General features: G+C 41.6%; 1 protein-coding gene across 6 annotated transcripts in view; it reads left to right on the top strand.

Annotated features, from left to right (window-relative positions):
• TBC1D30 (TBC1 domain family member 30) overlaps window positions 1-12,391 on the top strand; it is a 104,186-nt gene that overhangs the window by 74,034 nt on the left and 17,761 nt on the right. For all 6 annotated transcript variants that reach the window (XM_010805228.4, XM_059886949.1, XM_010805227.4 and 3 more), the window contains 3 exons: window positions 3,294-3,462; window positions 5,443-5,611; window positions 10,234-10,339. In XM_010805228.4, coding sequence (XP_010803530.1) covers window positions 3,294-3,462; window positions 5,443-5,611; window positions 10,234-10,339 — 444 coding nt within the window. The remainder of the gene's footprint in view (window positions 1-3,293; window positions 3,463-5,442; window positions 5,612-10,233; window positions 10,340-12,391) is intronic.

Genomic DNA, 12,391 nt, shown 5'->3' with positions numbered 1-12,391 from the left:
TGTGTCACATAGTTAGGGGTGGAAGAGGGGGAGGCAGTGGCAAATCAAATACATGAGTTTAGAACATTTTTTATTAAAAGCAATTTTGTTTACTCATTCTGTATGCTTTACTCCGTTTTTTCCCCAGGTGTAATTTGCACGACTATGGAATGAGAGCTGTTTAGTTGAAAAGCTGAAATGAACAATTCCGATTAGAGAGTAGGGTGGAGAGGTTTGGGATATGGGATGTACATGCCAATCAAATCATGAATCTCAGTGACGCTTGAGAAGCTAAAAATTCACATAAAAAGATGAATTAGACAAAGCTGAGGAACTGAATATTTATATTTCTGCTTCTAAGAAAATGAACTCTGTGGAATGAAATGACATCATGATCATTTGGGAATCTTGTGGTTAGACATTCAGTATGCAGAGGAAGGTTGGGTTCCTGAAGACAGTTCTTATGCTAAGGGAAATATTGGATGTCAGTGTTTTTCCAGGGGCTATTTTGGCCTCGGTAAGTTTTAGTTAATAGGGAAATAAATAGTTTATCAGAGTAGGTAAACCATTTTCCCTGATTTTTTGCATTTATTGTTTTTTCTTAGTAACTTAGGTTTTTAAAATAGTAAAAAACAGAGTTTTGAAAATAGTTAAAAACAAAGATTTAACTGTTTGTTAAAAATTTGAAGCTTCCCCATTATGTTTTTAATACTTCATTTTAAGGAGCAGTTTCAGGTTGAAGTCAAAATTTAGAGGAAGAAACAGAGATTTTCCATATACCCCCTGCCAATGCAGGAGACATAAGAGATACTGGTTGGATCCCTGGGTCAGGAAGATCCCCTGGAGTAGGAAATGGCTACCTACTCCAGTATTCTTGCCTGGAAAATTCCATGGACAGAGGAGCCTGGCAGGCTCCCAGTCCATGGGGTTACAAAGAGCTGGACATGACCAAGCAACTGAGCTTGCACGCACACTTTTGTAATAAGTGTATAGTGGTATCTCATTGCTTTAATTTGAATTTCTCTGATGACTGTGATATGAAGCATCTTTCCTAGCTTATTTGCCATCTGCATATCTTCTTTGGTAAGGTATCTGTCAAGGTCTTTGGTCCATTTTTTAATTGGATTGCTTGTTTTCTTATAATTGTTGAGTGTTAAGAGTTCTTTGTATATTTTGGGTGACAGTCCTTTGTCAGATGTGTCTTTTCAAATATTTTCTCCCAATCTCTGGCTTGTCTTCCAATCTTCTTGACAGTGTCTTTCACAGAACAGAAGTTTTAAATTTTAATAAACTCTAGCCTACCAAGTATTTCTTTCATGGATTGTGCCTTTGGTATTTTATATAGAAAGTCATTCCCATATCCAAGGTCATCTAGGCTATATTTATCTCCTATGAGTTTTATAGTATTGTGTTTTACATTTAGGTCCATGATCCCTTTTGAGTTACATTTTGTGGAGAGTGTAGGGTTGTTCCAGCACCACTTGTTGACGAGACTATCTTTGTTCCACTGCCATTATTTATCCTATTTTTTAAAAAATCTAATGTTTGTTCTTTGAAATACAGGAGTGGTTGGAGCAACATAACTGGCTCTTATGTCTTATGTTCGACTTTGAGATGCCTCTGGACAGAGAATTTCATTGGGTCAGATGAATTACTGTGATAATTGGAATTTTTTTTTCTAGTTTTCATATAATTTTGAGGGATTGCAATCTTTTCATAAAACCTTATAAATTCATTTATATAATTCATAAAAATCTTTCTTGGTATTATGTAACTTACTCTAGATGAAAAGTGCAATAATAGACTGTTACCTTTCAATTTTGTCTTTGTGATCCCATCAGTTCCTCTTCTTCTTACCTGTAGAGTGTGAGGTTCCTGACAGAGGCCTCTGCTCTGCTAAAAATCTGTCCTCCCCCTGAACTGGCCTGGCTCCTCAAGGACTTCCTCCCTCCACACAAGCTGAATATATTGCTTTTATTGCTAAGCTCTTATTTCTAGGGTGATGATACATATACCTGGTAAATTCTGTCTGTGTGTAAGAAAGCTAAAGTGATTCCCTGGACGGGTCACTCCTGTAATATAGGCTTCAGGGAGGCCTTTTTGAGAGGATATTCCCACCCTTGTTGACTTAGTCAAAACTATGACCCTGAAAGTAGAAGTTACAAGTCATGGATGAGAGAAAAATGGGCCCTTGGCAGATCTGGGAGATAATTTTTTTTAAATAGTATTTTGTGAAAAAATATGAGACAGCTACTTCTCCACCACTGTATAGGGCCAGCTATGATTTTGCTCTTAATTTTGCTTTTCCTGTATTCTGGGAAATGTGTAAGTCATCTAGGGATGAGGGCATTAACAGGGCATTCAAGCTGACAGGCAAAGGACCAGAGATTGACATATAGAACTCGGGTGTATTTTTCTGGGTCTTTCCAGTGGTTCTTGACATCTTAGAAAAGATAACCACGAATAGAAAAGTTAGGATGAAAACAGTAATTTGAAGAATATGAGGCAGTCTCATCTGGTTTTAAAAGCTCCATATGCTCAAAACAAAAATGTACCATTTGTTGCATTGTCCCAGGAGAGAAAGTGGACAAAAAGCTGACATTGGTTGTTGAAAAACTCAGGTTGATGGTCAGTGAATCTTGCGATCGACTGCTGTCGGGATATTCCATGATGGGCCAGCTGTGAGTTTTCAGATTAAGGTTGTAAAATTGCATTGATATCAAGGAGTTGACCTTGAGATTTCTGCTGGATGCTGAGAAAGCTTGAGCTCCATGGCTTGTCAGGGAGGCTGAGGATTATATCATCACAGCTACTTCCAGGATGAACTCAGGTCTAGTGGCCCAGCTAAAAATTTTAGACAGCAGCAGATTCGAGGTCAGAGTGAGTTAAACCAGTGGTCCCCAGCCTTTTTGGCAGCGGGGACTGGTTTCATGAAAGACAGTTTTTCCATGGATGAGGCTTGGGCAGAGGAGATGGTTCAGGCCATAACATGAACAATGGGGAGTGGCAGATGAAGCTTCACTCGCTCTCCCACTGCTCACCTTGTGTTGGCCAGATTCCTAACTGGCCAAGGGCTGGTGCCAGCCCATGGCCCTGGGGTTGGGGACCCCTGACTTAGACATTTATGCCACTTGCTCCTTACCTTGAAGTGGAGAGGAACCTTGAAAATCCAGAACATTTGGTGCTGACACGTGTAAAGAATGGTGTGCTTTGGCTAACTGTCTTTTGCCAATTTGAATATGTTCTATGTAGGACGTGTTAGTATAGCAAGCAGTTTTTGTGAAGCAATCTTATTCTATATCTTTTTTCTTCAGATTATGATTTACCTTATTGACAAGGTACTTCCTGAAAGCTATTTTGTCAACAATCTCCGGGCACTGTCCGTGGATATGGCCGTCTTCCGAGATCTCTTGAGACTGAATCTCCCTGAATTATCTCAGCACCTGGATACTCTTCAGAAAACTGCAAACAAGGAGAGTGGAGGTAGTGATGATTCGATGCTATTTTACCTTTGAAAGTAGTTTCCTTTTCTGATACCACTGTATCTGTGAGCCTAAACCTTGAATAGTGAAACATGGTTTCAGATATTTCACTTGGTCGGAGCTTGGTGCAGTGAAATAGATTTCTAGAGAACAAAAACAGAACTAAAAACAAAACCCAGATGGAGGGCCAGATGTTGACTCTCTAACTGGTTATGGTTAAGAAGTCAGTCAGGAACCCAGTACCTCACCAGTACCAGCTCACCAACTATATATTGTAGTCTAGGTAAAGAATGGTATCCGTGCCTCGTTATCGGTTAATCTGCTCTAAGTTGGCATCAAAACTATAGGAGTTCTTTAAAATTAAACTACAGGTACAGCTTGGGCGAGCCTGTGGTTTTGCTTCAACCACTGAGGTTATGGAGAGTAGAATATGTATTTTCATGAGGTTGTAGGAGATAAAAGCAGTCCTTTGGGCTGAGATGTTTAATGCTCCTTTTATTCACTCATGTGAAGTGAAGGATATTTAAACTTACTTGAGATAAATGGACCAGTTCTTACTGGAGAAGGGCTCTCTTGGCCTTCAGGTAGAATCTGAGCCCTGAAGGAAGGGACTGGGTTGATTAAGGTGGCAATGGAGATGGCTCTGCAAGTAGCTGAGTCTCTGCCATCTAGTTGGCATCACCAGCTTCCCAAGTACCCGAGCTTCTAGCTGTCATCATACCCACTTCTTGCACTTCTCCAGATACCAAAAATACAATGTTTGCTATGTTTTCTTTAAATGGCTGTCAGTTCCTGACCCATGCATTTAAATCTGGGAAAATCTGAAAGGGTTTTGAGGACCTCATCTATGATTAAAATACACTGGAAATTATAGTGACACCCAGGTGTCTCTAAGCATTTTCTTCCAAGTAGTTGGAGTAACCTTATTTAATTTGGCTGTGCAGTATACTTGTGCACCAGTGAGGATTTCATAAAGCTTCCAGCAAGACCAGATTGGCCTGTTCCAGAGTCAGACACACTTCACTGGGCTCCACATTTGCCCAAATGCCTTGGTGACTTTAGATACTAGCCTGTGAACAAAGATACTCCTTTGTGTGTAGGTAAGAAGGAAGAAAGTGGATACAGGAAGACAGATCTTCTTTTGCTTGTACTTGGGTAAATGTACCTTCTGACTGTAATTTGGAGAAAGGATTAGTCTAGTATCTAAATTTTTATATTTCATTAAAATATATGCTTATGCAATCATAATGAGAAGTGGGAGAGGACTCTATTGTTTTAGTGAATTTGGAAAGTTCAAAGTGAGCTGGATCCCAGATCTTTAAAACTGAATGTAGTTTAGTTAAAAATATTTTAAAATGTCACTTTGCTTAATCTCCAAGTATTTGGGGATTTTCCAGCTTTCTTTCTGTTATTGATTTCTGGTTTAATTACATTGTGGTCTGAGGACTATGGATAAATTAACAAGTAAACAAGTAATTGCTTATGAGCAATTTTATTTTTATCAGCAGCATTTGAATAAAAGTAGGTTTTAGAAGGTTTTGGAAATCAGCTTTTACTTTTGAGTGGTTAAAATCCTTTCTTTTATCCTGTTTTTTATAGGGAGAGCATCCTCCTTGATTTTCAGTGCCCCATAGTAGGTACACTCAAATTAAATTTTAGGTTAAGATTTCTGAAATGTCAAAAAGAATTTGTGAAGTTCATAGTATTGCAATTTTTATTAAACACACCTATGTTCTCCCCCTACCCCCACCCAAATAAGGAAAGAACAAGAATTTAGAGAGATTAAAAAAAAGCAGCCATAACATATTGGGTTGGCCAAAAAAAGTTCTTTTGGTTTTTCCTGTAAGATGTTTTGGGAAAACCCAAATGAACTTTTTGGCCAAGCTAATATTTGAGTGGACATGAGAGATTGAAAGCGGGTATTTTCATATCTTGCACACCATCAATTCTGCAGAAATGTAGAGTGTTTTTTTCATTTCAGGTGGATATGAGCCTCCACTGACCAATGTCTTCACGATGCAGTGGTTTCTGACTCTCTTCGCTACGTGTCTCCCTAACCATACAGTTCTAAAGATTTGGGATTCAGTTTTCTTTGAAGGTTCAGAAATCATCCTACGGGTGTCGCTGGCTATCTGGGCAAAGTTGGGAGAGTAAGTAATTTCCCCTTCCTGTTCTGTACTGTGGTGTGAGAGTCTTCCAGCGCTTTTGTTCTCCAATGTTTATTCATCAATATTTAAATCAATATTCATCAATATTTAAATGTGAGGAAAAGAGAAAGTTGTGAATGCTGTGCAATTGCTTTTGCCTTCTGAACTCTCTGTCGGCTCATCAGTGAATGTTGGGGGCAAGTGGAAGCTGTTTTAGAGAAGGGGGCAGGCTGTTTCAGGCCTGGAGTTCTCCTCCTCCTCAGTGCTGGCGTCCTGGCAGGCCCACGCTGTTGGCATCTTTTCTAAACCTGGTTGTGGAGAGGGAGAGGGACTTAGGTGGAAGAGGAACTGAAAGATCTGGAGACAGCTGTGTGGGTTTGTTGGTTAAGACTGCAATTTGGCTTATGTTTGAGTCTTTATAATTATTTTGTTGTTCAGTCGCTCAGTCGTGTCTGACTCTTTGTGACCCCATGGACTGCAGCATGCCAGGCTTCCCTGTCCTTCACTATCTCCTGGAGGTTGCTCAAACTCATGTCCATTGAGTCAGTGATGCCATCCAACCATCTTATCCTCTGCTGCCCGCTTCTTCTCTGGCCCTCAATTTTCCCAGCATCAGTGTCTTTTCCAGTGTGTTGGCTCTTCACATCCAAAAGTATTGGAGCTTCAACTTCAGCATCAATCCTTCCAGTAAATATTTAGGGTTGGTATTTTGTGGAATGTGGTAAAATTAAATGAGATACTATGTATAAAGGTATCTAGCATGGTGCCTGGTGCCTAGTCAATAGTAGAACACATGGAACTTCTTTCCTTTCATCAAGAGTTAATTCCATTTGAAATCTATTACCACCAAACAGATTTCACTTACATTCTTATCTAGTATCAGGGCTGAAAACACTAGGGTATTTTCACCCATCTCTAATGTATTATGACTATTACATTAAACATCTGCCTTTGGGTAATGGGAGAGACATCAGGATGAAATTGTTACAGTTAACTGAACATGCAGAAAAGTTTTTAATGTTTCTTTCCTAGAGCTATTTTTAAATGACTTGAGTGGGTGCCCATAGACAACACGTTAGAGAACTTATAAATCACTTCCAGTGTTTTGTTTCAGAAACCTCTTAAGTAGCCTTTTTATTGATGAAAAGTTGTTTCCTGAGAGACTTGCAGCATTTTTTAATTTTGTAAGAAAAATCCACCAACTAACAATTCAGGGATTTAAAAAAAAATCATTGTTGTGTGGAAGTGTCTTTAAATATCACGTAGCAATCTCCTCTGCCATTGTTTCACTGCAGATAGCTTTTCAGTGAGGCAAATAAATTCACCTGTGGGGGATTTGTTGTGACATTTACATACCTGTTTACTTTCTTCTGATGTCAGCCTTTTTCTGCAGTCGTGTATTTCCAGCCTACTACTTCGCAAACTGACCATTGGTAGTTTCTCTATTACCAGTATCACACTCTAGCCATCGTGATAGTTGCTGGATAATTAGCTTATAGGATTAAAATACTACAGCACTTGACTGTATGCTGGGTTGATTCTAGTCCCCTTTTTGTTAGTTCTTAATTATGGGGCAGGAGGAAAAGAGGTGGTTCTTATTTTATTCCTATGTACTCTACCCATTATCTATCAGAATTTATTAATATGGTCATCCCAGGGATGTCACACTATTGAAATAATAATAGCTACACTTAATATCCAATATTCACAGAGTGCTTGCAATGGACAGGCATGATTCTAAGCACTGTAGATGTAAAATTAACTCATTTAATCTCACTGTCATCCTAGGAGGTAGGTTCTATTATCATCCCCATTTTACAGATGTCATCACTGAGGCACAAAGAACTTAAGGAAATTGCCCCACGTCACCCAGTTTGTAAGTGGAGAGACCTGATTTTGAGTGTGGGCACCTTGGCTGTATTATCTGTGCTTCTAATAATGTGAATCTACTGATTATAAATGGCTCCTGTTTATGAAGTTCAGGAATCTGTGAGTTAGACTGGTAGAATTTTAAATGTTTCAGAGTTTTTGCTCATTATAATTTTCACATGTTTTGAGCATTAAGTGAAAGGAAAGGCAACTAACACACAACATCAAGGGCCTGCAGTCATTATATTAAGAAGATTAAACACATTATCTTACTCACTTCTCCCCACAACCCCATGACATAGGTAGGATTATTCTCCCTGTCTGTTCAGGTGAGAAAATTGCCCCAGGAACGCTGACTAGTTAGTTCAAGGTCCCACAGCTAGTGAGTAGAGCTGGGATTTAGCCCTGGATCTTTCTGACTCCCGGGCCTGTCGTCTTCCCCACCACCTATCCATTGGAAAAGTCCTGAACATCCTGCAGATGATCTCTGGGTCATGTGTACCGCAGTGACATCAGGGCTTCATGTGTGCGTATCCATGGGCCCTTCCCATCACCTTGATTCTGCAACGTGAAACTTCCTCCTCTGCTCGTACAAGGGCACTTGTGGAACGTGTAAGCTGTCGACCGTCAGCAAAGTCTCAGCGGCATCTCTTTCATGTGTCCTTTCTTCTCTGACCTGACTGCCTTGGCTCCCTCGCTCATTGCCTCATGCCTGGCACAGCCCTCCATGGCCTTCCATCACACCCTACACTTGCCATGCCGCCTCGGGGGCAACCTTGCCAATGGCACGTCTGTTCCCACACTCTCTGTTAAAGGCCTTTCCGTGACTCTTGTCCTGAGAGGGCTCAGCAGGCAGATTAGGCCTTTGCGATTTGCTCTCTGCACCTCTCTACCTTCAGCTTCCCTAGTGGCTCAGTGGTAAACAGGAGACAAGGGTTCGATCCCTGGGTCGAGGAGATCCCCTGAAGTAGGAAATGGCAACCCACTACAGTATTCTTGCCTGGGAAATCCCATGGACTGAGGAGCCTGGCGTACTGCAGTCGAGGGGGTCACAAAAGAATTGGACACGACTAAGCAGCTAAACCTCCAGTACTCTTGCTTGGAAAATCCTATGGACCAAGGAGCCTGGTAGGCTGCAGTCCATGGGGTCGCTAAGAGTCGGACACGACTGAGCGACTTCACTTTCACCTTTCACTTTCATGCATTGGAGAAGGAAATGGCAATCCACTCCAGTGTTCTTGCCTGGAGAATCCCAGGGACGGAGGAGCCTAGTGGACTGCCGTCTATGGGGCCGCACAGAGTTGGTACACGACTAAAGCGACTTAGCAGCAGCAGCAAGCAGCTAAACAACACCATCACCCTCAGCTCTCTCTGGCTACCCCTGGCCATACAGCCACCCCCACTGTGATCTGTGGACCTACATGCATTTCCCCAGGTAGGGCCTTCTGTCTCCTGTATGCACGTGTTTGGGATGCTTTTTCCTCCTTATCAATCTGGAGAATATTTATCAAAACTCACCTTAAACATTACTTCTCTTCCTCACTCTCCACCTGGCCTCCAGGATAAACTTAACCACTTTTCAGTTTATGCCCACATGCTGCTCTAAATTTTTGCATCGGCACTTCAACAGTTTATTTCATTTATTTACCTACATGATTGTGGCAATGTGATTTGAACAGAACTCTAGAGCCTGAAGTTTTCCCAGGATCATATTTTTTTTTGACTGGCTTTATGGAGATCCCCCAACCTTAGCATATGTCAAAGAGTATGTCTTATGATTGGTAAGGCAAATAGTTTTTCTGCTATGCCAAGAATGACATAATAGATAAATATCCAGGTCTCTGCTTTGGGTAATTCCTTTTTCTTCCCTCTCTAGAAGAAGAATTAAAGTTTCACCTGTCTCACAGGATGGCAGGTGACAGTCTTTATTTACCTGTTGAAGCAAATGCAAGAAACAAGGTGTAACTGCTATGTTTAAAATGGATAACCAACGAGGACCTACTATACAGCACATGAACTCAGCTCAATGTTGTGTGGCAGCCTGGGTGGGAGGAGAGTTTGAGGGGGAATGGGTACATACATACATACATACATACATACATACATACGTGGCTGGGTCTCTTCAGTGTTCACCTGAAACTATCACAGCATTGTTAATCAGCTGTACCCCAATACAAAATAAGAAAAAAAATATAACAGGGTGTAATTGCCAGCTAGCAGCCGTGTCCTGAGAAGATTGGAAAGACTGTGAAAATATCCTGAGGACTGATGAAATGTGCAGATAAAGTTCTTGTGTGTTTCATCTTTCATTTCTACCGTGGTTTGGTTTCAGTCTGTCAATGGTACTGCTGTTTGCAAATTGAGAGCAACAGATTCCCTCCAGGGGATAATTGTTCTTGGGTACCCAATTTCTTAGTTATTATTTCTGATCAGTGATGGGTGTTCAGATGTGTAGAAGGTGTCATGTGGGAGCAATAAAAATGCCACAGGTGGAGCTGTGAGTCAGGAGAGTGGTATAGCAAAGAGAGGAACTCACCCTGGAATAAGGACCACTGTGTTGACCTTCCAGTTTTTAAAATCTTTTCTCTGCCTACCACAGGCTGTACTGTGAGTGTAATCATAGGATTTTGACTTCCATTGATTGCTAACTTGGTTGATTTGATGGCAAGGGAAAACATGTCTTATTGTGCCTGCAGCGTGTGCCTAATAGCAGGGGTCTCCTAAACAATTCCTTTTTCTGTCCTTTCTTTATCTAGGCAGATAGAATGTTGTGAGACAGCAGATGAATTCTATAGCACCATGGGGCGCCTTACCCAGGAGATGCTAGAGAATGATCTTCTGGAAAGCCATGAACTCATGCAGGTGAGTGGGCAATGCCTGCCCCGCTTGGCTCAGGGGACCCCAATACCTTGAGAACAAGCAGAGGAAGGAAGAAACGAATAATGAATATTTATTATGACTTTCATTAAACAATGTTATATTTCAATTATGGCTCAAATAAAGCTGGAAAGTTTTTTAAAAAACCAAAAAATGCAATACAAAAACAAACAAACGAAAAACCCCATCAGAGCACCGGCCCCCGTCACCAACAAATCCCCAGGCACTTTTTCTGGATCTGATTCTTAGCCTTAAAGGGAGACTGGTGGGGAGAAATAATTATTTCTGGGAAGGAATTACTGAGGATCAAAAGAAGATTATTCTACTTCTCATTTTGGTTTATTTGTTTTGTCCACATTTGCAACTCATGTTTTTACATAGGAATCATAAATTTCAAAATTGCCAACTTGAAGGGTTTTGTTACTTTCTGGCATGTTACTGTATCTCAACATCATACTGGGCAAGTCATTAAAAATGGCAGTGAGTGTAGAAGAGATAGCAGATTTGTTAGCTCTGTGTCTTCCATTAGGCTCTATAACATGATTTTTTTCTCATTCTTCTCCTGGGCTTCTGATGACACTTTCTCTTCCAGGTTCTTCCTTCATCCTGCAAACTAACCAGCAGTGGTTCTTGTCCAAAGTGGTTGTTGGGCCTTGGTTCCTTCTTTCTCTGTCGTGCCTCTCTCTCTCTCTTTTAAAATTTCAACTTTAATGTTGGGTTCCATGCCTGAGGTCATTTTGGTGGCTGGGGCCCAGTCAACGGGTTAGAAAACAAAGACCCAGGCCCTCATTTAGGACTTGAGAAGAGGTTTTATTTCTCTTCTCATCTCCTGGCACCTCCACCTACTTCTCGGAACCCCTCACTTTTAGCGGAAAGCTGCCCAAGTTGTTGAGAATACTGACCACCTGGTAGAATTTCCTTGAGCATTTCTATTTTTTATTTCACCTTTTCTTTGCATTCTCGTCTCTCCTTTCTTCCTTCCTGTCTGACTTAGAGCAGGAAGTACGCTATCTGCACCTGACCTCTGTGCTCTGATTCCAGCTCCTGTCACACCTCCCGAGCCATTGCTTCCTTGCTTCTTTTCTCTTGTAGAGGGAAGTGTCTTTTATTAAACATTATTCTCATATTCTACCTATGAGATCCTTTTCAGAGGTCCCCAATCTTTTTGGCACCAGGGACAGATTTTGTAGAAGACAAGTTTTCCACAGACCAGGGTCAGGGGAGTGGTTTCAGGATGATTCAAGATTCAAGCATGTTATTAATTATGCACTTTATTTCTAATCTAATGCTGCCAGTGATCTGACAGGAAGTACTCTCTGTGGCCTGGGGGCTGGGGACCTGTGCTTGATATCCTGCAGAACTGCCTGATTCACGTGCCCTGGGCAGGACTCAGATCTCATCCCTTTTTCCTCACTCGTGAAAGTTCAGTGACTACTTATTACCTACAACACAGAGCGTGGGTTTCTCAGCTCATCAGCCAGTGCTCTTGACTGTCTGGCATTTACCTGTCTTTTCAGCCATAGTTCCTGTTGTTCCCTTTTGTACCCTTGATCCAAGTCTAGGTAAGTCACACTGTCTTCCATGTTCCTGGAGCTCCTGGGGGATATGCCTGCTCCACACCTTTGCTCCCTCTGTTCCGTCTCCCTCAGTCGCTTCACGTGTTTCCCTGTTCAGTCTCTTCACGTGTTTCAGGCCTGCCTCCCTGTGAAAGTGCCAGTTCATGTGCCATCTCCTTCATGAAACTGTCATCAGTCAAGTTCAGTCCAGTCGCTCAGTTGTGTCCAACTCTTTGTGACCCCATGGACTGCAGCACACCAGGCCTCCCTGCCCATCACTAACTCCCGGAGTTTACTGAAACTTATGTCCATTGAGTCGGTGATACCATCCAACCATCTCATCCTCTGTCATCCCCTTCTCCTCCCGCCATCAATCTTCCCCAGCATCAGGGTCTTTTCAAGTGAGTCAGTTCTTCGCATCAGGTGGCCAAAGTATTGGAGTTTCAACTTCAGCATCAGTCCAGTCTCTGATAGGCTCAAC

Source organism: Bos taurus, chromosome 5 (genome assembly GCF_002263795.3).
Source record: "Bos taurus isolate L1 Dominette 01449 registration number 42190680 breed Hereford chromosome 5, ARS-UCD2.0, whole genome shotgun sequence".
Classification (NCBI taxonomy): domain Eukaryota; kingdom Metazoa; phylum Chordata; class Mammalia; order Artiodactyla; family Bovidae; genus Bos; species Bos taurus.
Note: the sequence above shows the minus strand (reverse complement) of the source record. Positions and strands in the feature narration are given on the sequence as shown.